The sequence below is a fragment of the Anomalospiza imberbis genome, chromosome 12 (genome assembly GCF_031753505.1).
Source record: "Anomalospiza imberbis isolate Cuckoo-Finch-1a 21T00152 chromosome 12, ASM3175350v1, whole genome shotgun sequence".
NCBI lineage: Eukaryota > Metazoa > Chordata > Aves > Passeriformes > Viduidae > Anomalospiza > Anomalospiza imberbis.
The window spans coordinates 14,272,925-14,299,460 of record NC_089692.1 but is presented as its reverse complement, the minus strand read 5'-3'; the positions used below and the strand labels follow the sequence as shown (position 1 = coordinate 14,299,460).

The 26,536-nt window shown below is 51.4% G+C and overlaps 2 protein-coding genes across 3 annotated transcripts in view; both read left to right on the top strand.

Moving 5' to 3' along the window:
• Window positions 1-1,261: 1,261 nt before the first annotated feature.
• On the top strand, window positions 1,262-4,407 carry NRN1L (neuritin 1 like). 2 transcript variants are annotated; one of them, XM_068202988.1, is made up of 3 exons: window positions 1,262-1,409; window positions 3,724-3,886; window positions 3,968-4,407. In XM_068202988.1, exons 1-3 carry the CDS (start codon window positions 1,352-1,354, stop codon window positions 4,239-4,241), a joined length of 495 nt encoding a protein of 164 aa, XP_068059089.1. In that variant the 5' UTR covers window positions 1,262-1,351; the 3' UTR covers window positions 4,242-4,407. The 2 variants fall into 2 exon arrangements, with proteins under 2 accessions (XP_068059089.1, XP_068059088.1); XM_068202987.1 differs by lacking the exon at window positions 1,262-1,409 and adding an exon at window positions 1,800-1,983.
• An 8,663-nt stretch (window positions 4,408-13,070) lies between these two features.
• The window catches only part of PSKH1 (protein serine kinase H1), a 29,280-nt gene continuing 15,814 nt past the window's right edge, over window positions 13,071-26,536 (top strand). The window contains exons 1-2 of the mRNA XM_068202976.1: window positions 13,071-13,598; window positions 14,688-15,713. Of these exons, the coding sequence (XP_068059077.1) occupies window positions 14,775-15,713 (939 nt within the window). The 5' untranslated portion in view covers window positions 13,071-13,598; window positions 14,688-14,774. The remainder of the gene's footprint in view (window positions 13,599-14,687; window positions 15,714-26,536) is intronic.

The window sequence follows — 26,536 nt, the reverse complement described above, 5'->3', positions numbered from 1 at the left end:
AAGCCGATGGATTCCTTACCCCTGTAAAAGTTGGGATCTGCTGCCGTCAGCGAGGGAGCAGCGAGGTGTGCGCTGAGCCCGAGCACAGGGGCTGCCGGTGCTCCTCGCTGACCACACACCTGGACCCACACCTTAGTGAAGGGCTCAAACTCCTCCTCCCTGGCAGGCTGTAGGCACAGGGAGGAGGTCAGCCGAGCGAGAGGGGCTCGATAGAATTCATTAATTAGTTAGTTACTCTGAGGTTCGTTAATTCCAGATCCCCAGTGGAGTGCCCGGCCCACCTGGCCAGTGAGTCAGGTTTGGGCAGGGGGTGATACCTCTACAGTGCCCCGGGGAGGGGCTCTGGGTCAGGGTGCTGAGGCAGCAGCAAACTGCAAGAGCCCTGGGGGGCCACCGGTTCTGTTGTGCATTGGAGCATGTCCATGTTTCAGACATTAGTTTTGACTTTACACCAAGGTTTTTCTTTTTATCTAAATTTTGAAGTTTTGGGAGATTTTGTTGTTCTTTTTTTGGGGGGTTTTTTTTTGGAAATAACATTAAGAACAATTCAATAAAAAACTTTTTGAGAAAAAAAAAATGTGGAGACCTTCTTCTGTTGTGTGATGGAGGGAAGACTGAGGTGTCTTTTAGGATATCAAACTATCTCCAGGCTGGAGAACCTAAAAATCTCTTCCCAGATTTTTTCCTGAGTCTCTGCTCAAGCTTTCCTGTGTGAGTCCAGCAGGGCATAGGGGTCTCTGCTTCCTGGGAGAGGCAGGAGGTAATGGTGTGCTGCTGGCTATGGGAAGGGGACATTAATTCCCCTTTTCACAGCAAAAATGTCTCTGCTCTTCCTTCCTGGAGAAGAAAAGGTTCTAGGAAGACCTTACAGCACCTTCCCAATACATAAAGGAGCTCCAATAGAACTGGAGAAGGGCTTTGGACAAGGGTATAGAGTGACAGGGCAAGGATGAATGGCTTCCCACTGACAGAGGGCAGGATTAGATTGGATATTAGGAAAAATTTATTCCCTGTGAGGACAGTGGGTGGCAGGTTGCCCCGAGAAGCTGTGGATGCCCCAGCCCTGGAAGTGTTCACAAGACCAGGTTGCTCAGGGCTGGAAGGTGTCCCTGCCGGGTTGCAACGAGATGGTTTTTACGGTCCCGTCCAACCCAAAGCATTCTGTGATTCCGTGAACTGCAAGGGCCGGGGAGCAGCCCCGGGGGCTCCTCCGCCCCTCGGCGGGGCGGGCAGGGCGTGCCGGGGGCTGGGCCGGGGCGGTGCCGGGCGGGCCGGGGGCGGGCGGCGGGGCCGGGGCTGCCGGCGGCGGCGGGCGCGGAGCACACGGCGGCGGCGGCGCGGGGTCCGCACCATGGGCGGCGGCTGCTGGCGGCTGCTGGGCGTCGTGTGCCCGCTGCTCCTGCACCTCGGTGAGTGCCGCGGGACTCCGGGCCGGGCTGCGGGGCCGACACCCCGGGCTCTCCCCGCCGGGGCTGGGGGGCTGGCGGGTGGGAGCGGGACCCCCGCCCGCGTCCCGCACCCTCTGTGGCTTTGGGGAGCGGGGTGCCCGGTTGCCCCTCGGCTCAGCGATCCATCCACTCTTGTCCCGTGTCCTGAGACCCGGGCAAGGAGGAACGCGGCTTCACGGCGCTGTCCGGGATGTCTCTGCTCAGGCGGGGACAGTTCCCGAGCTCTGGCTCTCCAGCCCTGTGTGCCCACCCCACGCACCCGCTGGTTTTCCCTGCTGCCCTCGTTCACCGGGGCCGGAGGGCATCCTGATCGCTGGGGGACTGTTATCCGGCAGGTCCTGCGCCTCACTGGCACCAGCGTGTTCCCTCCACACTCCCGCTCCTCCCAGAGCCGAGGGAGGATGCGGAGCGCAGTGGTACCCAGTGACAAATCTGCTCTGAAGAGAGATGGGGAGCCTGGGATTAACCTGGTCCGGCTGCACGGACGATGCAGGACAGGGACCTCCAAACCCCTGGTGGATTTTAGGCTCCGAGGGTGGGTGACTCCGACCCTTCCCCAGGAGCAGGATGGCTGCACTCGCTGGGGAGCTCGGGATGCGCTGCAGCGCCCTGGGAAACTTCCTCCGTGCTTTTCCCTTGGCCTTTCTCCCTGACGGAGCCGGGAGCAGGTTTTTCCCCATGGTTTTGCAGCGGAGCAGCAGAGATGATTTGCTCTCCTGCTTTCTCCTTCTTTGCTCGCCCGCCCAGCCTCGTGCCGAGGGAGCTGGGCGGAGGGGAGGGCTTGTGCCGGACCTTAGAGGAGCCCAGCGGGTGAAACCTCAGCCTGCAGCAGGGACCAGCCGGCTGAAGGGAGGCATCATCTGCCCAAGCTGCTGGGTCCTTGGGCTGGTGGGAGGCAGGCTTGTTGCCTGGCTGGGTGAAAAGAGGAGCAATGGATTCCACTTCCTCTATTGATACCTGAGATGTTTGTGACCCACGTGTCTGGCATCAGTCCGAGACTTTCCTCGGTGCTGTGCTCAGGGGGTTCTCATTGCAAACTCCCGAAGTGCCCTGTGATCGTGTCAGCCTCGTCCTGGTGTTAGTCTCGACCACAGCCACTTTTCTCAGGACCCTGTTCCAGGGGTGCAGGCATGGGATGCCAGCAGCAAGGCACACGGCTTCCTGGAGACATCCTGGCTGCCTCAGCAGTCACCAGGAAACTTTCAGCTGTTTCTGGGGTCACCTTTCCAAGGGCTCTCCACATGGCTCTCCTCAATTAGAAACCTCCCTGGTGCACACCCATGTCACTTCCAAAACTCTTGTAAGTCCTGTGAATTGGCAAACGGACCCCACATCTTCTGGCTTGCAGGACCTCTGGGGCAGAGCTGAGGACCATGCAGGTTTCCTCTGTGACCCAGTCACACACCAGCTCCTTTTGAGCTTCTCACTGGTCATGGATGCACTGGTAGTCCTCATGAACACACCCTGTCACCCATTGTCCCGTGTCCAGCACCAGGGTTTGGCCAGTGCCAGGGGTGAATCGTTTCTGGAGCAGAGCAGGGAATCGGGGCTTCTCAGAATGAAGCAGCCAGACTTGCACTTGTGCCTTTTCCTTTTGTACTTTTTCTTCCTCTTTCCCTCCCCCGCTTCCCCTTCCTGTTTTCCCTTTCCCTTTTCTCTTTATCCTTTCCCCTTTCCTGTTCACCTTTCCCCTTCCATCTTTCTCTTCCCCCTTCCCCTTCCCGCCTTTCCTCTTCCCCTCCTTTTCCACTTTCATTTTTCCTTTCCCCTTCTCCTTCCTCCTTCCCCTTTCTCTTTCCCACTTTCCCCTTCTCTATCCCCCTTCCCCTTTGCTGTCCCCTTTCCCCCTCTTTCCCACTGCAGTCAGAGCAGGGACTCCAGCTTTCTGAGCCTTTGCTTTGTTTTTTTTTTTTTCTGTTGTAGTCACAAATTAATCTTTGCTGTCAGGGGATAAAGGCCGGGACAGATGGCTCTGGGGAGAGCCGGGGAGGCCCGAGGTGACGCGGCCGGCAGGAGCCCTGCGGCGAATGGCAGCATCGCTGCGGGGTCGTCACACCGCGTCGGGCTCCGGGGCCAGGAGCGAAGGGTCACTACGAGTGCCCAGGGAGGGGATGCCGGCGGTCCGGGGGGATGTGGAAGCCTCTCGCCACATTTCAGAGCCCAGTGTCACCCCCAGCCGGTGACACCGTCACGCCACGCTGCCCCGAGCCGGGCAGGCGGGGCTGGCGGCGCTCGGCGGGGGCTCAGCTCGGTCTCTCCTCTCTGTGCCCCGCAGCCGCGAGCCAGGAGCCCGTCAGCATGGCGGGACAGTGCGACACCATCTACAAGGGCTTCGCCGAGTGCCTCCTCAGCCTGGGGGAGAGCATGGCCCGGAGCGTCCGGCAGCAGCAGCAGGAGGAGGGCGGCGACGAGGCGCAGGAGCTGGACGCCATCTGCAAGTGAGTGTCCCTGTGGGAGCCGCTGGGACGGTGGGGACACCTGCCACCAGCATCGCCCCCGACTCCCGCCCTCCTCCCCAGGTCCTGGGATGACTTCCATTCCTGCGCCAGCGAGGCGCTGTCGCGATGCCCCGTGGAAGCGGCCACCGTCTGGGAGTCGCTGCGCCAGGAGTCCCGCAAGATCCAGTTCCAGGGGAACCTGCAGGAGCTGTGCAGCGCCCGGGGCCGCCTGGCCAGCGCCCAGAGCTCGCCGGCCTCCGAGACCAACCAGGCCACGCTGCGGGGCTCGGCCACCGCCCTGCACCCCCGTCTGCTGGCCCTGCTGGCCCTGCCGCTGCTGCTGCCCCGGCTCTAGCCCTGCTCGCCCACGGGGTGCCCAGGTGATGCCGGGTCGGTTCCCCCGGCTGCTGGCCGGTCCCTGCCACGCCCACCTCCCTCCCGGGCATCCCTCGCGGGGCACGGTCCTCTCCTGCAGCACTTCAGATGGATTTATATTTATATTAAAAGACACTTTTACATTTCTCCTGTCTCTCTGCCATGGGATGCCCCTTGAGCCTCTCCCGAGCCCCGTGTTTGCTCTGGGGACTGGAGAGGAGATGCTCCCTGCACCAGTCCCCAAGAAGGGTCAGCGGGAGGGTCTGTGACTCCATTCCTCCAGTGTATTGCCCATGGCCATGTCAGGTAGTCCATGGGACCGTGGACAGCCCCGGAGGGGTGATTCCCACTGTCCTGGTGCTCCCTGACTGCTGCTTTTCAGGGCTGGGCATAGCAGATATTCCCTTTAGAGGTGGGTCAAATGTTTTATTCATTTTAAAGGGCACCTTAGGAAAACACAGGGTGCAGATTTCTTTGTCTTTTTGGCAGCCAGTAACTTGTCCTCTGAAGGGCAACTCCAGTGACATTTTCTGTTTTCCACCCCTTTTATTTTGGTCTTGCTGTATTCATGGTCATGAAAAAAGTATGGTTTGCAGGGAAGAGAGGTTTTTTTTTGTATTTTTTTAACCAAGATGATGGAGGTTAAAAAGCTAGGGAACTGGAAATCTCATCCAGGTTCACAGGGAACTTGTTGAAGTTAAACCAAGATGATTTGTGGGTGTTTAACTTAGCTAAACTTGTATCTATCAGTGGAAGATGCTCTGTCACTGTTATGCTGAAAAGTTAGGATATTTTTCCCAGCTACTAAAGCCTAGAGTGCAAACCAGCTCCCCTAGGCCTGGGCTGGCCAGGCGTCCTCCCCACTCTCCCAGGCACAGCCTTCACTCCCCAGCCATCACCTAAAGGGCCACTGGAATTGCAAATGGGCCACCCCAGCTGTGGCACAGATCACGGGCTCCTTGCTGGTGTGGCCCCCAGGCCCCAGCAGCAATGGTGGGTAAATCTGGCTGGCATGTGGGAAACCATCCCACTTGGGAAAGGCAACAAAATCCTCTGGCCAACAGCTCAAGTGCCACCTCTCTGAGGATTGCTCCAAGCTCAGTGGAGAGCAGGAGCCACGAGCTCCTATGTGCCGTGGGTAGTGAGCTGCTGCTGTTTCTGTGATTTCCGTGACTTCAAGGCTGTCCCAAAAACATTCCAGCAGCTGGGCACGTGGTTTTGGCCTGGGGAAGCTTTTGCCACGCTGTCCTGCAGCTGAAATGCCAAAGCGGCTGAAAGCCTTCGGCAGGTGAGCAAGGAGCTCATTAATCACTGTCCTCATTGAGCCAGGGAAAAATACTGCTTGTTTCATCATAAAACCTCTTCCTGCGAGGTCTGGTAACTTAAACATGTGATTGGTCACCTCTGGGATGTCACCCTGGCTGTCCCAGCCCTCTGCCAGGCTCTGGGTCTGGGAAACACTAACAGGATTGCTGGTTCATCCCATGGGGCTGAGTGGTTCATGCCTATCCCTCAGCTCTGTGGGGGGCTGTGTGTTTTTTTCCCGTTATTTATCTCACTAACCAGCCTGGAGCTGGCTGGGGGGGACACAAAACATCTGGGCTCCCAGCAGCCCTTGCTGGGGGAAGAGGCTGATCCCGGGGCCGGTGCCCCATGGGACACGGGGCAAGACACCACCCCAGCTCTTCTCCTGCGGCAGCTGCCGCTCCCCGTGTTTAACGCCAGCGCCGGGGGGATAATCCGCCGATTCTTTCCTTCCCAGTTCCTGACAATCCTGTGTTTAAGGGTGAATTAGTGCCGGATCCCGGCAGGGTGGCTAAGAGGATAAACGCCAGCCGGGCGCCGGCCGCGCAGCGCCCGCCGCACCTCCGTGGGGGTGGGAGCGGTGGGATCGCAGCCGGGCAGTGGGAGGTGGCCGGGAGCGTCACCAGCGTGGTGCTGTGACAGGCTGCCACCACAATGGTGACACTTGCAGACGACAGACTGTGCTGCTTCAATCCAGCCGGAATCAAAGCCTGGGAAGAGCCACGCACACCCACCAAACACTCCGGGTGTTTCACCCTGTGTGCAGAAAGACACACCACAGAAGGTCCCATGTCCTGGAAAATGTCACCGTACATGTCACAGACCCTTGGCTGTGTCACCACGTGTCCTGAGCACCACCACTTGTCACCACACATGGCTCACACCTTTGGCTGTGCTACCACGTGTGTTTTGCAGCTGAAAGGCGTCACCGTGCCACCACGCAGCCCGCAGGCACGGATGGCTCTGGGAAGCCAGGGCTGGGATTTGGGCGTGCTGGAAAAGGGTGGACCTGTGGGTCACCACTGCTTGGTGACACCGCACGTGCAGGAGTCCACAGCAAAGGACTGCCCAAACCCCAGTGCCACCTGTCACCCCAATCCTCCTTCAGGGAGGTTCCTGCAGGCCCAAGGGCAGCAGTGTGACAGCCAGGGTGGGCATGCTGACCCCAGGAAAGCTCCCTGGTGCTCCAAAACTGGGACACTGAGCCAGTGTCTGTCTTTCCATTGCGTCTAAGGGTTTGGGACAGTCCTGCAGCCGTGTCCTGCTGTGGGAAGGGACAACATCCACGTTCCTGTCCCCAGAACAAACAGCTGGCTCCCTGCATGCTGACAGCATCGTAAAGCAACTGTCCAGGCTGAAAGGAGCGGATGGTGGGGAATGGGACTGGTGGATCCCGGCAGCGGGAACCTTTGGAGCACCCGGCGTGCTGTGAAAACCCCTCATTCTGGTTACGAAACTCCGGTGACCTACTTTACACTCCCTGCTTTTGTTCTTAATTCCCAGATATGGCCGCTCTCCAGATTTTGCCCATCAAGGCAAATTAATTGGAGTAGATCCTAATTTGCTCTCTGCTATTCTTTGGGCAGAAGATTAAATGCTCTGCAGACATTATCTCCCTCTCTCTTCTCTAAGAGACAAACCTGAATTAATAAAAAAAGAAAAAAAAAAAGGATAAAGGCCAGCTGAGTCCAGCTGAGTTGGTGTTTGAATTCACTTTTTGTAATCGCAGAAGGAGCCAGGGAGGCCCTTGTGTCCCCGGGCAGCTGGAACCAGATGGTGACACTATTCTAGGTGGCTGTGTGAGTGAGACAGCACACGTGGCACAGTGACATGAGGGCCGACCTCCCACCATGCCACCCAATGCCTCTGCCACACGATGGCTGAACCCTCCATTCCTTCACCCAGGGAAATTCCTCCTGATGAAGGTGCCAGCTGGGGAACTACTCCTCATCTGTGGGGATGCACTTGGGTTTCTCTAACTGGATAGACTGGTGTGGAGGCCACCAGCAGAGGGGGGATGGCTCCTTGCCCTTCCATGGCCCCGGTGCCACTGTCCCAGTCTGGCATCCCCAACGAGGCACCAGTTTCACCACCTCCAGCTTTGCTGGCACCCCAGGGGGAGCAGGAGCATTGCAAAACAAGCACAGCCTGGAGGACACTATGTCACAGGGCTGGCCAGTGTCCGAGTTTGCGTGGGGATTTCTGCTGAGCCAAATGTCCAAGTTTCCATGAGGAAACACCAAAAGACAACCTCAATCCCCGTGGATCGGAGGCAGTGGGAACAGCTGAGCTGGAGTCACCTCTGCTGTGGGGGCTGTGTTCAGCCCCCCGCCTGCCACCCCATCTGCGCTCTGCTTTGGGGCTGTTTTATTCTCCACAGAGGCATATGGAAAGTTGGATTTCTTTTTTAAGCAGCTTTAATTGAACATCCTCCCATTACGACCTCTGCTCAGCCTTGCTGGGACAACCTTGACCTCTGGCCGGGCATGGACACTGAAGCTTGGGTTCGCTGCCACACAGGGCAGGGATGCAGCTCGGAGGAAATCCAGGTTTCCCGCTTCACCCCATCCATTTGGTGGCAGATGAGGGGCCCCAGTCTCCTGGCTTCCTAGGGCCTGGCACAGCAGGAAGCCTCGGGATCCCCAATTTGCCCCATGCTCAGGATGTGCAGCAATGTCCTAGGCATCTTTGTGGTGCTGGGGAAGGGGAATGCTGGAGGTGTTTCCAGCCATTCCCACCACTCCACAGGGAATTACAGCTTGTTGCACCCCAGTGAGACTCTGGAGTCAGCTGGCAGCACCACAGGCAGGTGTGGGATACAAAGGGATCTCTGAAGTTCCTGCTCCAAGCAGGGTTAATGCTGGTGCGGGTGCCAGCTCTGGAGCATCTCTGCACCTCCAGGGAGAGAGCTTGGGTACCTGTGGGTACCCAGCATCGCCCCGCTGGTCCCAGCATGCCTTTAGCAGCTTCCGAAGGAGAAGCCCTGAAGAAGCCACTAACAGGAGATACAAAACTCTAAGGGAACCCATCCTTGCAGAGGGGTGAGGGCTCTCAGGAGGAAGCAGCCATGCTGCAGGACCAGGGGAGCAGTGGGCTAGGGTTCCACTCCCTGGAAGTGTTCAACCATAGAGCTCTGAGCAACCTGGTCTGGTGGAAGCTGTCCCTGCCCGCGGTAGGGAGTTTGGAGCTGGATAACCTTTAAAGGTCCCTTCCAACACAAACCATCCCAGGATTCTGTGACTCTTCACAGACATTCCTGCCTCAAGGGCTGAATCCTTCCCATGGGGCTGGAGGCAGGCTGCAGGTCTTGGGCATCAGAGCTGGCAGGAGATTCCTGAAGGGGTCAGCATGGAAGAGCAGGGGGAGGCTCCTCTCCGGAGAGCAGCACCTTGGAAGGGAAAAATCAAAAAAAAAAATAAAAAGACAAGGAGACAACAGCCCATTTGGCCGGAAATCCCACTGTTAGACCCTGCCCAAGCACAGCACCGCTTTGTGAGTGTGTCAGAAATCTGTTACCAGTCCCCTCTTGGAGGAGGGAGAAAAAAACCCAATGGCTTTTGGCTGGAGCAGTGCTGGTGGGAGCCCAGGCACCCAGAGCCTGGCAGGATGAGCGGCTGAGGAGCCTCTCAGTGCTCAGAGCTTCACAGCTGGTGGCCCCAGCAGCAAGGTGCTTATCCCAGTCAGAAATCTTCCTGCTGTAGCTGCAGAAAAGGCTCTTGATGGAATGACAGGCATCAGGAATCAACAGGCAATGATCCCAAAGTCAAACCGGGTGCCTGACCTGGCAGGCAGTGGATCGCAAGGATGAGCAGACAGTTCCCTGCCTCATCCCTGGGTGTTTTGCCAGGAGGATGTTGGCTTTGTGCAGATGTCTGGTGTGAAGCTCTCTTGGCTCCAGTGGGTCTCAGAACACCACCACAGCATAAATAATACAAGAGCTGCGGTGACTGAGGTTCTCAGAAGTCCGTGGTTCTGGCCCAAGGGTTCGATGCCTGTTGGCTCTTTGATATTTTTCAGCGGTGATAGACCCGGAACAGCCTCATGCAGTGTTCCCATGAGGCTGGTCAGGAAACAAAGCTGTGAGGAAGTGACTAATGGAAGATGCATCCCCTGAGGGAAACACATCCTTGCTGAGCATTTATCCCTGTGTGAGCATCCCGGGCCGGGGTGAGGCAGCCCACTGCTCTACACCCACCAGCCGGGATGACAGAGAGAAACACGATGGTGGAACCAAGCTGGGATGACCTTGAGAAACAGCCTAAAGTAACAGGATCAACTTAAACAGGGACACGTGCAAGGTTTCACATGTCAGACACAGGTTACGCCACCTCTCAGGGACAGTGCAGGGGATGAGTGGCTGAGGAAACATCTCCATACAGAAAGTGACGGGATTAGAGGGCTGAAAACCTACCAGCAGCACCATTACTGTGTGGGACAACAAGAACTGGGGAGTTTCCCTTGCAGAGAACTGCACAACTCACCAGATCTGTCAATTCCAGCCCAGGCAGCCCCCTCTCAACCCTCACACAGTCCCACGCCTTGTTGGGAATTACACCGAGAAGCAGCTGATGACAATAACGTGCATCAGCAGGTACAACTTTTACTACATTATGACTTACTAATCATTTTAAAACAGCTGAAGATCCCAGGAGCATTAAAATAAACCCGGCTATTTTTAAAAGCATGGTAGGAGTGTGAAAATAGCCCCGCTCCACCTGAACCGCCTCGGGAATGACGTGACAGCCAGGCTGGAAAACAAGCCCGACAGCATTGCGTTTGTATGTCCCCAGGGGAAAGGAGTGCCGTCAGCACCCCTGCAAGGTGTCATCCCTCCTCTCCCTGCTTTCAGGTCATCCAGGGCCGGGACGTGGAGTGTTTTGCTGGAGGATGAGGAAAGGATATGAGGAAGAAAGTCCACGGGCAGTTACCAAGCAAACTTTGCGGGTTTTGTGGCACTTAGCTGGGGCAAAGAAAGGAGAAAGGAATGTGCCTCGTTATTCTGCTGTGCACAAGAGCTGTCCTACAGGGCCCGGGTTTTCCCTGCCAAGGAGAAGGACCAATGCTTCCGGGCAATTCTCTTGCAAAGGGAATGTTTTTCCAGAGTCCCGCAGCCCAGCGGGGAGCCCTCGGAGCTGCTCCATGGGCTGCGGGCTCCAAGGCGCTGCTGGGGAGCTGTCAGAGCTGGATTTGGCTCCAAACAGGAGGCACTGTGGCCGCTCTTCCGAGGCAGGAGCATGGGGAGCGGGAACATCGCCCCTGCCAGGGGCCACCGGCTGAACCCACGGGGCTCAAGAGGGTCACAGTGCTGCAAAATGTGGATTATGTCAATATTACCTTAAGGCAGGATGTTCTTTGATGTTAGACTTTTGTACACTTTCAAACCTAATCAGCAAAAAAGGAGAGCTAATCAGTGGAACAGGCAGCAGCCAATACCTCTCACTCAAGAACGTTCTGGAACTAACAAGATTTAGCGATGTAATAAACTAAGATGTTGATGTTAACCTGTGTTTACCAATGTTTTACCTAAACATTGCCAACTTGGCAAAATACTCCACGTCCCTAGAGCTGAGCTATCTTCATGGTAACACTAAAATTCATGCTATGGGTCAAAAAGACCCTGCCCAGGTGAAGGTCCTTCCCCTGAGCATGAGTGGAAGTTACCTGGAGTTATGTGATTTCTATGGAAATTACTAACCAATCTTAATAGAGGGGCTGTCCTTGGGGAGTTACTAACCCTGCGCTTCTCTGTGTAAATAATGGCACAGAAAGTCTGGCGTGGTGTGCTGGATTTGTGGAATAGCACCGAGCACCCAGGCTGGGGCAGCTCTGAAACAAACAATCGATGTCTGTCTGGAGTGTGTCATTATCGGCTCGGTGCACGCCAGGGAACAAACCCGATTTTGTGGGTAACAGCAGGGCCAGAGCAGTGAGGGCCTGGGGTCCATGGGGGTGAGGAGTTCCAGGGCCCTGTGAGGCTGAGGGGTCCCAGCGCCCTGAGGGGTCCCAGCGCCCTGAGGGGTCCCAGAGCCCTGAGGGGTCCCAGCGCCCTGAGGGGTGCCAGGCGGGGCTCAGGGGCCCCAGGGGCTGCTGTGACGCCGGAGCCCCTGACGCCCCGGAACCCCTTCAGGGCCCTGGAGCCCCTAACGGCCCCGGAGCCCCTAACGGCCCCGGAGCCCCTGACGCCCCGGAGCCCCTTCAGGGCCCTGGAGCCCCTAACGGCCCCGGAGCCCCTGACACCCCGGAACCCCTTCAGGGCCCTGGAGCCCCTAACGGCCCCGGAGCCCCTAACGGCCCCGGAACCCCTTCACGCCCCGGAACCCCTTCACGCCCCCGGAGCCCCTAACGGCCCTGGAGCCCCTGACGCCCCGGAGCCGCGGGCGGGCGCTGCCGGCGGCCCCGGCAGGGGGCGGTAAAGCGCCCCCGCCCTCCCCGCGCCTCGGCCCCGCCCCCCGCCCCCTCCGCCAATCGCCGCGCGCGGTGTCCCCGCCCCTCGGGCGGCCCCGGCGCGCGGTGATGACGTCGGGGGGCGGTGCCGCGCCGCGGCCGGAGTGGGCCGAGGTGAGTCCGGGATCGGCGCCCCCGGGACCGCCCGGCACCGGCTCCGGTTCCCCTCCCTTTCCCTCCCACCCTCACCCCGGGGCCGGTGGTGGTGCGGCCCGGGAAGCGCGGGCGCGGCGGGCCCCGGCGCCTCAGCCCTGCCGCTGCCCGGGGCGCTGGGCCGCGGGGACGGGCGGGCCGGGGAGGAACCCCTGCCCGCTCCCGGAGTGTCCCCTCAGCGGGACGGGCCCGGTGCTTCCCAGGCCTGGAGCCGAACCTGCTGCGGGACGAGCTCCCGGCACCGGCCCGGCCTGGGTCCCCTTTCCAGTGTAGCGACAAACGGCCTGGGTTGGGATGAGTTCTGAAAACAAACGGGTTTGGGAATCCCGCTTGGTTTGGCTGATTCTGGCCAGCCCATGGCTCCGGCACAGTTGCCCCAGCCCCGGGTTTCCCCTCCGAAATGCACCAGAAGCTCGCAGTGGGCATGCCAGGTTATGCCAGGTTTGTGCCAGGCAGTAGAGGCGCGTCGGAGACGCGTTAGAGACAGCAGGCGAGGAGCCCAGTGTGCAGGGGGAGAAGCACAAATCCCGTGTTCCTTCCCAGCACTTCCAGCTGTGGCTCAGGTGGTTTGCCGCGTGCCGAGTATGTGATTTCCCACTCGGAGAGCTGGTAATTTATCTTAGTTCCTTTCCCCACGTTCTTGCTGATTACTGCACAGGAGCGTGTCCTGCACTGATCTGGAGTTAAGCATTTGGTTGCTGACTCTGGCTCAGTAGCCTTCACTGGAACACTTCAGTATACAAAGAGGAGCCACTGACATGCTGGAGTTGCTGCCAGATCTCAGTTAATGTCATTAGTGGATTTATAGATGGAATTTTCAAGTGTTTAATTCTTCTGTTTGGTTTTATTTATGGGTGGGATGGTTTACACCAGTCCTTCTCTACATGTTGAATTACTCTGTAATAATCTCGTTTATGGATGCTCTCATTCCATTTCTTTGTTAACTTAAAGTGCTTTAAGGTTCAATAATGCTGGGAAAAGTGCCCATGGGAGGCATTGTTCAGGACTGGCCGGAGCTCTTAATTTTTTATCATGCTGTTTTAATCTGAATGAAGCCCCATGTCCAGGGCAGTGCTTGGTGAAAGTCAGCTAGGCTTTCTGTGAAGTTGTTTTTTATTTCTGCTGCCTGCACCCTACTACAGGCATGTCTGTGCGTGGCTGGCTTGTTTGACTTCAGGGTGCTGCCAGGAGGGAACTTCTCCCTTGAGAAGTTACTTTGATGATGTTTGATTATAAAACTGAATCTTAACTAAAGCCTGGTTTTCTTTCCAGGTTGGGTGAAGAGTCTGAACTTCTTCCAGCTGTCCCTTTAAAACATTTCTTATTTCTCCACTTGCTTCTCCTGATGGAAAACCAACTGGGTTTCCTTTTCTGCTGTTCATGCTGAGCAGTTGCTTGGAGAGGTGGTGCATGAGTGGAGATACTCCTGGTGATGGTAAGACCTAAAATGACATTTTCAAAGCTAATAGCTTTCTGTAGCCTCCTGTGAAGGCTCAGGCACATGTTGGTGGGCTCTGAGTCAAAAAGGGCAAATGTGGAACTGCCCAGTGACTGCCAGAGCCACAGGTGGCTTCCCCATCTCCTGACCAGTCATATTGTTTTAATCAGCACATAAAGACTTGCCCAAGTGCAGCTGGTTTGGTTCTATTGGAATACAGTGTGAGGGACAAGAGCTCCTAGTCTGGAACAGCTGGTAGGAATTCTACTTCTTACAGGCAGCTTCGTGTGGAAAGCCAGAAGTGCCACTTGGTGCCTAAAGATGTAAAATAAAGCAAAATTGAGATTGTCGAAAGATGTGAAAGCCCACCTTGATTTCTCAGGGTTTGGAGGACGAGGGACTTGCTGACTAAAAGCTGCTCTGGGCAAGTGAACATCTCCCTTTTAGCAGGACCTTAAAACCAGTGTGCCTCTGTCTCCATAGTCCCTGCCTCTTCTGCTGTTCCATTGATCCCCAGCAGCAAAGTAGCGAGAGGTTTAAGACAGTGTACAAATTCAATATAAAGAAAATCTTGGGAAGATGGGTTCAGTGTACAAGTTGCTGAGGTGCTCTCTGGACCTTCTGGTGAGCAAATTCAGAACTAAAGGGTTTGGATTGGCTGCTGACTGAGAAAGTTGAGCAGATCTAACAAAACTTAAGAAAATGCTTGACTTTTTCCTTTATTTGATTTTTATTAAGCAATTGTGTCTGGACAAAAAGACCTCCAGAAGTCTTGTGCAGCCTCAGCTGTTCTGTGACTGATTCAGGGCTCAGCAGGGAGCAGAAAACAAATGATCCCTCATAAAGAGAGATACTGTGTGATTTCCATGGACACATCTGTTCTGACCAGGATTGAATGTTTGTAGGCACTGCCTTCACTCACTTGTGATGAAAGCAGCAGAGCACCGTGCGTGTTCTGTAGTCGAGAGAAGTGAAAATCCCATATTCTCAGTTTGTGATAGCATGGTCCTATTGTTTTGATTTTTCCATTTGAATCTTTACTACCTTGATTCCTCTTTACTTGTTTCTTCTCATTCTTTTTCTAAGATTCGGATGTGGGAATCGCCCCGGATGCGGTTGCTGCTGATGCTGCCCTGGGAACATGCCTTGATAGGGAATTAACACCAGTCCGTGATGGGCTGTGGGACAAGCAAAGTGCTTCCCGAGCCTCCCAAAGATGTGCAGCTAGACCTGGTTAAAAAAGTCGAACCTTACACCGGCCACAGTGACATATACAAGCATTTCATCAAAGATGACTGCGGGGCTGTCATCAAAGCTGGCTCTCCCTCCCCTCCGCATCACACCAACCCCTATCCCGGGAACCCCCTGCCCGCCCACCAGCCCGAGCCCCGCAAGAACAAAGTGGCCAAATACCGCGCCAAGTTCGACCCCCGAGTGACGGCCAAGTACGACATCAAAGCGCTGATCGGGAGGGGCAGCTTCAGCCGCGTGGTGCGGGTGGAGCACAAGGCCACCAAGCAGCCCTACGCCATCAAGATGATCGAGACCAAGTACCGGGAGGGCCGGGAGGTGTGCGAGTCGGAGCTGAGCGTGCTGCGGCGCGTCCGCCACACCAACATCATCCAGCTCATCGAGGTGTTCGAGACCCAGGACCGCGTGTACATGGTCATGGAGCTGGCCACCGGCGGGGAGCTCTTCGACCGCATCATCGCCAAGGGCTCCTTCACCGAGAGGGACGCCACGCGGGTGCTGCAGATGGTGCTGGATGGGGTGAGGTACCTGCACACGCTGGGCATCACCCACCGGGACTTGAAGCCAGAGAACCTGCTGTACTATCACCCGGGAACGGATTCCAAGATCATGATCACGGACTTCGGGCTGGCGAGCGCGCGGAAGAAGGGGGATGACTGCTTGATGAAAACCACGTGTGGGACCCCGGAGTACATCGCTCCCGAGATCCTGGTCAGGAAGCCCTACACGAACTCCGTGGACATGTGGGCGCTGGGGGTGATCTCGTACATTCTCCTCAGCGGCACGATGCCCTTTGAGGACGACAACCGCACCCGCCTGTACCGGCAGATCCTGAAGGGAAAGTACAGTTACTCAGGCGAGGTGAGTGTGGTGAGGGGCAGTCAAGCAAGAAGCTCTCCCTAGGTGTGTCTCTGTGATGACCAAAAGCTGCTTGTCTTGTGGTTGGTAACATTACCAGGGGTAAAAAAAATCTGTGATTCTGGCTTTTAAAATCCTTTCCCATTTTCTGTCTGCTCCCAGTGCAGCATAGCGAGCTCTTTTAAAAAAATGTGTGCACAGAAGGAGGACACTTGCTGTAGAACAGAACTGGGATGCTTGTGGCCTTCTAGCTGGGGGGACCTTGGCTGTGGTAAGCTGCTGTTAGAGGCTTTGCAATTGAAACTTGCGCCAGGGTGTTTGAAATGTGGCACGTGTATCATTAGTCTGATTTCTGACACAAGCCCAAGTGTAGTATGAAAAATAGCTTTGCTGAAAGACAAGGTTATGGCAGGCAAGGGGCATGCACTTCTTCCATCTGGAGATGGGATTATTTCAGAAATTTGTCTGCATTGCTTCCTGAACTTGGTATGTGAGAAAATGGAGGAGTGAAGGATAGTTTTCATAGGTAAATATGGAGAGAAGAGTCTTGGGGGATAATTTTTAGGCATTCTGTAAATGAGAGTGGGGCCTGAAGGTGCTTCTTGCTCTTCAGAAGGAACAATTTGAAGTTAAGCACTTGTAAATAACATCTTCACACTTCTGATCAAAACCCTGTTGATATTAGCAATGAGTGTTGCTCTTGTCATGTTCTTCCTTGCCATGCCCTTGACTATTGAGTGCAGGTCTGTGTTCTCTGGGTAAAGATACAGAGCTGAAAAGCATTTGTAGAAAGGCAGTGTGAATAACCAAAGGCATGGCCTGGCTTCTGTTTGAAGAATGAGTGAACAGACTAGGGCTTTTCTACAAAAAAATTAACATTTGAAGGGGGTCTGATCAAGCTCAGTGCAGCCATAGGCAATCTGGAGAGAGTGAATTGAGTGTTTTGAAGGTTCCCTGGGGTAATTTACTTTGATGTCCACTGGTCCTTGTACCAGAACAGACTGGTTTTGAGAAACAATCGGAATTGCAACCAGGCCACTGGAGACTTGTTGGTTGTACATGCAGAGGTAGCACATGTGCCACAGAGACAGCATTAAACTCTCTGTTTTGAAAGTATCGCTGCACAAGCCTGAGGCATGTTACTTGTTATGCCACCACAAATTACACACTTTAGGAGGCTGTTATGGATACTGTGTGTGACATGAGTGGTTATTTTGGAAAGCTGTCGATACTTTACTGCTTGGAAAGCAAATATGTGTCAGCCAGCAGCCTGTATCTGTTGCCTGGATGCTTTCTGTTCCTCTAGAGCTGGGGAAAATGGATGCTTTAATTTACCAGTGTAATTAAGCCTATGCCCCTAAATTGCAGGGTGCTTGACTGTAGGCAGGTATTGGCAGGAGATGCAGCAAAGAGGCCGGTCATTTTGTGAATAATTTCTAGGAGAAGACAAAGTGAGCCGGAGGTTTAAAGGTGTCTGCTGTGTTTCCCACAATCTTGCCAGCACTCTTAAAGGCATCTTTGGGGTTTTTAAATGCTTCCAGGTTTTTGGTGTTCACGGACAATGGCTCTTCTCTCTTTGTGTTACACTGGAGGAAGTGGGAAGATGTCAGAAATGAGGCTATTGATAAGTTTGTCAGACTAATGGGAATGGCAGGAGCCAAGTTCTGGTTTCTTTGGAGTAGGAGTGGGCAGAATACTCGAGTGCATTGCCGACAGCATCTGTCTTGGATGGATGCAGGAGCAGAGGTTTCATGGGAGCAACTGCTTTTCTTCTCTGTAATCTGAAAGCTGAGGATCTGAAACAGAAGAGGAAATGTTGAAAGAAGCCTGTGAACTACAGAGCTGACAGGTTGAGCTGTGTGGCTCAGACAAGTTCCAGTGGGGAAGGAGGGAGCTGTCTTCAAGCTGTACCATGGCAGGCAGCAGCAGTGCCCTGAGTCTCGGTGCAGAGTCCTGCTTTTTGAAAAGTCTGACCCCAAAACCTGGTCACAGAGGACAAAGCTGTATTGAAAGAGGAACAAAAGCCAAGATGCATGCTGACCTGAGAAGCAGCTCCATTTTCTTGGAAAAACAAGTGATCTCTAGTCCAGCTAATGTAATTGGTTTCTGACTGGGACCCTGTTACCCCCGCTCCTGTTCCTGGAGTGTGAGGTCTGTTTGAAGAGGCCATTAGCAGATCAATAGGAGAGGTCTCCCACAATAGGTTATTCAGGTACTGCTGACATCACTGCTCTGATTATCTCTTGTATCTCCTTCTCTACTTTTTGAACTGCTTCGGGTAATAGCTAGGATGAGGAAGGAAGGACAGCTGGCTTTGTAACTGGTATGCTTTTTTTTCCTGAGCATCCTGAGTAAGGGTTAGGTCAGCTATTGACACTGCTTTGAACGTAGCCTGCTGCAAAATTATTCTTTTACACTTGTTTTGTTAGAACTTACTAAAAAGAATGTTTGGACGTAATTATTTAATTTTTAATTGAAATCTTGAAGTTAAAACTGATTTTTGGGAGCTCTTTGTAGCTTGAAAAGTTGAGGAATAAAGCTGGAATTCCATTCTTAGTTTCCTTTGAATTTGCAAGTACAGAATTGAAGATTGGACCATCATTATCCTGCTAGGACAGGCTTGCTCTGATTATTTTTCAAAGCTTCTCCTTCTGTTGAATACCAGTACTTTTATGTTGCTTTACACACCTGGGAAAATCGGTGGAATAAGTGAAAGATAATGTATGCTATGGTTAAATTGGGAAACTTAGCTAAGGTGTATGAATTGTTCTGATTTTGATATCTGATCTGGACATATCATTGCTCTCAGGGGCTGTTCTCCTATTCATGGAACAGAATCAGCTTTTTGAGGTATGCTCACAGTGGGTGAGGTTGGTGTGTGCTGCTGTGAGAACATGTCTTAATCAAATAACCAAAAAATCTTATTCTAAGTAATAAGGCTAGTGTATGCATTGATAGGAGAGACATGCTTGATATATGAAGGAAGTTCCTTGGTATATCAAGGAAGCTTGATATATGAAGGTCAGGGCACTGCAAGTCTGAAGGAGCTCTGCAAGAGATTTAGCAGCCTCTGGAGAGATGAACTGGTTTTGTGTGACTTAGATTTTCCAATGGTTTTTGATAAAAATCCTCACCAAAATCTCTTGAAGGAACTTTGCAGCTGTATTGTGACAGCGGCCTTCACATGGATCAGGAGTTTGCTGATAAGCACAGATGTGAAATACGTGGCCAGTTGTATAGGGAAGGACAAAACCAGTCAAGGTTGAAGGGTCTGTTGCCTTCTGCCTAAAAGCCAGCAGGAGAAAGTTCCCTAACAAACCTGCACAGTCTCTGAGGCTATTCAGAGGGTGAAAACGAGGGCTGTGGACCTTGGAAGTTTGCCTGAGTTTGAAGAGTGACTGGACAAATTCATAGAAGACACATTGATGGAGAGAATGACCAAAGGTCAGAGGAGAAGCCTGACTTGCAAACTGTGTGTGCATTGCATTTCTACTTTTCTCTCCTTGAACATTCAGAATTTAGTGATCTTCTGCCCTAACTTGGAGTTTAAAGCACCAAGTTAAATGCAGGTGTTGAGTAAACTCTGCAGATCCTGTATGGGTAGATTCATGCTGGAAGAATGCCCTTAGTTACAGGAAAACCAAGTTACTCTGGATGAGTAGCATGAATGGTGTTCCCATAACAACTAATTCAGTCTGTGTGAGTAAAAAGATAAACCACATTCTCCCCAGGCAGTTTTTCCTGCCCGCAGCAGCACGAAGCACAGAGAGTGCAGGCAGTGCATTAGCAAACAAACTACCTGTGCTACCTGGCAGAAAACAAGATAAAAATAAAGCCATTCCAAGGCAGCTGATGGGTACTTACAGGATGAGTCCTTTCCCAAGCACTTCTGCAGAGCATTTCCAAAGTATCCTTATAATTGTCCTCATTGTGGGGGCTGCTTAAAAGACTGTGGAGGACTTGTAATCCCTCAAATCCCTTGTGACAGATAGTGGAGGAGACAGGTGACAGGCTTGTCAAATTTTAGTATTAATTTCCTGCATTTATTCAATGTTTTGAGAGAGAATGTGGTAGAGCTTGAGCCCAGACTACTTCTGACTCAGCTGGGAGCTGGTTGCTGAATCGCCCATCCCGCCCCAGAGGGACTGATCAGTCATTGTATTATGAATTATGATGACTGTGGTTGGATTTCCTATCAAATGACAAACTTAATATAAAAAAGGCACAAGCAACAAAAAGAAACTGTAATTATTCTTGGTAACCTCCTTTCCCTAAAAGTTGCAGATGGAAATGTAGAGTGGCAACTCAACTTCTTATTCTGCATATTTGTATTTTACTGTAGAAACTGGTCTCCTATAAGGGAAAAAAAATTATACTTGCATATTAGAGAAAATCTCTCCATAATCCTTATGTCTTTCAGGAGAATTCAGTCAGTGTAGGACAAACATTCTGAAACTTTGGATGAGGTTTTGTACATAAGTTTTGCACTGATGCTGTGGCAGGTCAGCCACTGGCTGGCTGCCAGTCCTGCATGTTTGTACTTTTGGTCACTTAAAATGAATTACATATGCCTATGAAATTAAAAAAAAAAAATCAGTCTTTTGTTGTTTTGATGATAAAAGTACAACCACTTTATCAAAATATACCAATTTAGATAACAAATCAATGATTTCATACTGATTTAGCTTTATTTTCTATTTGATACTTAGTTTGCCCCAGAAATCTATCCAGGTTTTTTCCTGCAGTTCATATTTTTAATATTTTGTTTCATTAAGTTTTGTATAAAATGTTATGTGCTAATTAAATTGGTTAAAGGGTAGCAACTGCCCTGAAAGAGGGAAAACTGTGGTGATCTTCTTGTAGTACATCTCCTGTCTAAGATGAGCAGTAAGGGCAGACTGGCTTCCCTGAATTTGGCCTGAAGTATGTCTTTGGGAAAACATTCAAAGCTAGTTTAAAATATAGCCAGGAACAGAGAAGCACCACTGCCCTCTAATCCTCCCTTGTTCCTATATATTTTTTTAATACAGGAGATAAAGTCCTGTAAGTACAAGGGGCCAGAAAAGCTGGTAGGTGCCCCCCTTTATTGAAGATTTACCTTTGCAGAGTGTAGTGCTGTTGTTTGCTCTAAGAGGAGCTCAGTGCAAAGCCACCTGATTCTTCTGGAAGTTCCCTTGGCTCAGTGCCTGGGAGGGTCTGGGTGCAGCAGGACTCCTCCCTTGTGGGGTCCCCAGAAGGCCACACTGACGGGTGGTGTTGCCCTCCACTGCTGTGCCAAGATGGTCTTTAGACCCATTAGATGCTTTTGCAGGGCAGTCATCACCTTGGCCTCTGATGTCTGTGCCAGAAGAGAGGAGAGATTTCAAAGCAGCAGGGTGGCCAATTTTCCATTCTTTTCCCTGGAGTTTGAGTGGCCCAGGCTGTTGAATATAGTGCAACAAAGAAAACAAGGATGGGGCAGCTGAAGGCAAGATTTTAAAACACGTTTGCAGTACTTACTGGCGTGAACATACAAGTCTCTGCAACCACGTTTTAGCCTTCTTGGGGGAAGAAGGAGCTTTTTACTTAGAGCAGCTGCTGTTTTTTCCTGTGAGCCACATTAGATGATAGAAGTGTGTTACAATAGTCCTGTTCTTAGAGTAATGCAGGCTTTTTTTTTTTTTTCCCCTAAAATCTAGAGCTGGCTTTTTTTCCCATGTAGGGAAGAATTATTTTTTATATAAATTGTTGAGCCCTTTGCCTGTAAGAAGTAAAACCCCATCAATTTACAGAGGAATGTGCTTTTGCATTTCACATGGCTGTGTGAAAGCGGTGATTTTGAAGTAGAACAACAAGAGTGTTGGCGAGCTGCAGTCGCAGGGCTCTGCTGAAAAGGGCACTCTGCTCTCCTTTGAAGAGCTGGAGCACTTGAACAGGATGAAAGCTCCTCTCCAAGCCAAGCACAGAACACTGAGGCCAGCCCAATACATGGACTTCTCTTGGTTTCTGCTCCTTCTTTGCTTTTAATGCACCAGCTCAGTGGCTGTGAGGATAGGTGTGTTTGTGTCACTCCATCTCCAAGAGCTGAAGTGTTTGTCCAGATCTCTCCCTCTGCAGGAAGGGACATCTTTGGAAATGTGATAACCTCAATTAAAACCTGGGAAATCCTGCCTCCTCTTGCATGTATCAGTGACCATGCTCCTGCAAAAACTCAGCATGCTGCATTGGTAAGCACTTTACTTAGAGGTAATGAAACACCTTTTCCAGTGAAAGGGCTTTGAAACCAATGCATGCATTTGAAAAACAAGTCCCCCTTGCTCTGGCTGCATCTTAAGATTCTTTTTGAAGGTTGTTTCCACCAACAGAATTGGTGTCACAAGGACCTTTTTCAAAATCACTCCTTTTGCCTCTTTACTATGTACTTCAGCTTATGTTGCAACACAACAGTGGAGAGAAGCCCCAGTGCTAGGGCAGGGTCAGCAGGGAGAGGGGTCGTCTTTCTCTGCCTACATCTGCCATTTCCATACTGCTGCAGTCTGCAACACTCAGTGTTAACAGATTATATTTCACAGAATTGTGCATGTCATCAGGACAGGGTGGAAACTCTGTCTAAGCCTCAAAGCCTCTAGAAACGAAGAAAGCAGGGAAGGAATCTCCATGGGGAAGAGGAATGTGGGTTTTTTCCCAATGATTTAATTCACAGCCCTTTTTCCTTAGGACTGCTGTCTACACCAGTAGTACCTGCAGGTTCAAGGCAGAGTAAGGACAGCAGCTGAGCATTTTGGGGTGAAAGACTGAGTTTGGGGAAGTGATGCACAATGTATGGCACGTAATATAAGGATGGAGGAAGGCAGGAGCCACATCTGGGGGGAAAGGGATTTACAGTAGTGCTGTGGTTTGATATTTATTTTCATTCCTTCATCTGGAGGCCCTATAAAATCCTGTTAATGGTGGAATAGTATTTCTGCAGAATTAGGGATAAAGGGACATTGGTAGGGTAGAAAAATAATATTAAGCTGCCTCTGTACAGAATACACATTATTAACAGGAGGGATTTGAACTACCAGCTACCACTGGTGTCTTTGACTCCTTTACATTTGCCTAAGAATAGCCTAGGCCGTTTCCTCTTTTACCTTTGGCTGACTGAGTCCTTGGTTTTCCAGCTGTGGCTCAGATGTGTTGTTTTTTCTAAGTGTATTTTGAGGCAAGACATGCTATTGCATGCTCATTGACTTAGAACCAAGGTTCAGAGAGTGAGAATATGTGTTAATTCTACAGTGGGAAGAGCTGTGACCTGCAGGAAACCTGTCCCTAAATACAGCAGCTGTCCCCTCCTCCCCTCCCTTGGAAATGGTTACCCAGAGGTTGGAGTCTGTGTTGGAAGTCCAGATGGTCATGGGCTTGAGCCAGGTGCAGCCCTTGAGCAGGGTGTGAGGACTCATCTGGTTCTCTCCTTGCTGTGGCACACATGGGAGTTTATCACAGCTTGTGGGGTGAGTGGATTGGGGTAACATCTTGCACTGCTTCAGCTGGATTTCCTGGACCTGCTCTGCTGAGGACCTGAGGGCCCAGATGATTGTATGGAAGTACAATACCAGGACAGCATCTAGAGGCACAGGGAGGTCTGGCTGACACCTAGAAAACATTTTTAAAGTGAGCTTTCAGGGTGCAGCTGTAAAAGTGTGGCACTCTGGAGAAAATGACAGCATCTTCCTAACTGTTCTGAGCCCCAGGCTGAGGCTTTGAGGTTTTGCAGAGCTGGCACCTGGCTGAAGTTCCAGCTGCTGCCCCTGCTGCAGATTAAAAGCCACTTTTGATTAATCAAAACTGAGCTCTGTGGGGAAGGGCTGTGAACATGTATCTTGCTGCAAATCACTTTGTGGCCTGTAATTGACCTTGCCTTGCAGATAGGCAATTGAACCTGATACATTTGGAATAATCTGGCATTGAAAGGTGTTTCAGATTTCCTCTGACCCGAATTTGGGACTTTCCTAGCATTTGCAGTGTGCTCCTGCCCTGGGATGTGATGAAGGAGGAGTTAAGCAGCATGCTTGGCATAGATAGGAAGTCAAGGTTTTAATATCACATAGTTGAAGTCTCTTTTCAACTGCAGAAACTGTTCTGGGGAAATTCTGTTCATGTTGAGCTGGGGGGCTGAAAAGGTGCTTCCTAAGCCCAGAGGTTTTCTTGGCAGTCTCTTTACCTAATCCTTGAAATCCCTAAATCTGACAAGATTGCAATTGCAGAGTTGAGGCTGTAGACAGAGGGAACTGGATTAGCTGTTTGGAGCTGGAAGGGGTGGGTCAAACTGCCAGTGGTGCATCTGAGTTCCCTGTTTGGGGCATGAGCTGCTCCTCCTCTCTCCAGTCTCACCCACACCCCTGCTTTGCCCCCCTGCTGCCCCAGGTGAGTGATGAGGTGGAAAAACCAGGCATGTTTTCCAATACCTTTGTTACTTCAAATGGATGTTTCTATAGATTTTCCTGAAAACTGAGCTTTTACTAATGCACCAGATTAGTGTTGATTGGTGACATGAGAGCCGTTCACACAAGTCAAGGAGAGGCAGAATGTTTTGAGGGGGCTGTTAAGAGATGCCTGCTGTTCCTGCAGGGTTCCCCAAAGTGCTGGTGTGGACCTGTGCCTGGCTGTGTGTCTACAGCTCATGAACTTCCATAATCATGGTACTCCCTACACATCCAGTGCACCAGTACTTCAGGCACTTCAAGTGATTAACCAAGGAGTCTGGTTTTATGTCTCACAAAAAGTAGAACTGTGCTTTCTGATAAAACTATTTGTGTGTGTCTGAAGAGTAATTTCTAAGATGCTTTTTAATAATCTGATAATTTTGAAAATGGTTATGTGGCTCACATGTGAGAAAGGTTTCTCATTACAGCTGAGCTGACTCAGAAGACTTTATATACTATTTTATCAGTGCTGATAGGAGTGCCTGGGTTACAGTTTCTTACCTCTCTAAACTTAGTCCTTCATATTTTTTTATTTGCTTTTAGCTTTAGTCCAGCTTCAGGAATTCTTGGTGGCATTCTTCAGCTGCTGTTTTGCTTGAGAGGCTGACATTGCAGAACTAAGGAAAACTTGACACTTGGCTGAAAATGTAAAATAATTTCCTGGCAAAGTCCTCTTCCAAAGCTATAGGAGTTCCCATACCTCCAGTGCTTGGCACTGGAGTTTGGCAAGGATGGATCTGACATGGAAGAGATCTTCAGCTATTTCATGAAAGTGTTCCATGGCGTCTGAAAAATTCCCTTTTGGAAATGAACTGTTGAAGAAGGGAGAACCTGGGGACCAAATCTTGTATTTCCCCAAACCTGTCTGGGGGCCAAATCTTGTATTTCCCCAAACATGTTAAAAGTGACATTTACTTAATGGTGGCTCATCAGCACAGTGGAACATGGTAGTGATGGTCGTTCTCTAGAAGTGGCTGAAGGTCCAGAGGTATTTGGGGGTTAATGACCAACCCAGGTGCAGGAAATGCAGGTATGTTCATTCATTGTATTTGTAGATGACATTGAATTGGAAGGGCTGCAAAGGGCATTGAGTTCCAGATAGCCCTATCAAATTTAAGCAATTCAGTAGCAGGTGTTGTTTGGGTTTTTTTTGGTTTTTTTTTCAAAGTAAGAGTAAGTGCACAAAAATAGTTGAGGAACAGAAAATTAAGAGGTGTTGGCTTCTCAGAAAAGGTTGTGTCTATGAATCACAAACTCTTGTGTGAGAGCAGTATCATACTTGTGGGAAAAGGTGAATGTGCTGAGGTGTATGAACAGAAAGGCAGCGTGTGCGGTGATCCTGCTGTGTTTAGTGGCTGCTGCAGATGCCAAGCTGAAGCTCTGACACTTCTGGGCAACAGACTTCAAAAACACCACGGGCCAAGCAGAGAGACTTGACAGAAGATCAACAAAAACAATTGTGAGTCAAAAAACCACAGTCTCCGGAAGATTAAAACATTTTTGGCTGTTTGGCCTAGGGAACATGTTGTCATAGCAGTTTGCAAGTATGTAAAAGGCTGCTTCAAAGAGGAAGAGGAATAATCTCTTTTCCAGATTATGTCAAACAAGAGTCTTAAATGGCACTTAGAAAAACTCACACTGAACTTTTTACAAAACTGGTGTATCCCACTGCAAAAAGTGTTTACCCAGAGGATTTCTGGAGCTGTCTTGCGGAACAAGTGAGGCAGTCATCTGTCAGGAGTGATGCATCTGTGCTGGATCCTTGGGGGACTATGGGATGGATTGGATGATCCTTGGGTGTCTGTTGCAGCCCTGCCTTCGCCCTGATTTCCCAAAGAAGCAAAGTTTCTGGAACTGTGCTGTCTGTCTTTCAGTCTTCCAGAATTAACTATTTAAATTCCAAGGTCAGTGTCAACTCAGTTTGAGCAATGTGAAGAATTCAAAGTTGCTGTGAATTTTATAAAGTCAGTGGCTCGGTAGGAGAGAAAACTAAAAGCACATCCTTCCTGCAGGAAAGGTAATTGAATATCAGTCCAAACTGACCTGAAGCTGATCAGCACATGTTTATTTCTGAAGCATTCAAGGCACACTTGACCCTGTTAAGCATGTGGGATGGAGCCTGGGCAAGGATATGTGTTGGAAGGAGGAATGTACTGCTGCTCTGGAGGGGATATGACAGTGCTGGCTAGGGGCAGGGAGGGGAAAAGCACTTGAGTAATAGAAACCTTGGTTACAAGAGACCTTTGGAGAGCTCTAATCCCATTCAGCTTGAGACAGGAGTGTAGCCAGCACTAGGTCATGCTGGCTGTGATTTTGTCGTCTTGAGTCTTGAAGGGCTTCAGGGATGAAGATCCTCCACCTCCCTGATGACCTTTTCCAGGT

Coding starts and splice junctions, on each gene's coding strand:
- NRN1L (XM_068202987.1), top strand. CDS start 1,896: ATGGGGAGCCTGGGATTAACCTGGTCCGGCTGCACGGACGATGCAGGA. Junction 1,984..3,723: donor GTGGATTTTAGGCTCCGAGG/GTGGGTGACTCC, acceptor TGTGCCCCGCAG/CCGCGAGCCAGGAGCCCGTC. Junction 3,887..3,967: donor GAGCTGGACGCCATCTGCAA/GTGAGTGTCCCT, acceptor CCTCCTCCCCAG/GTCCTGGGATGACTTCCATT.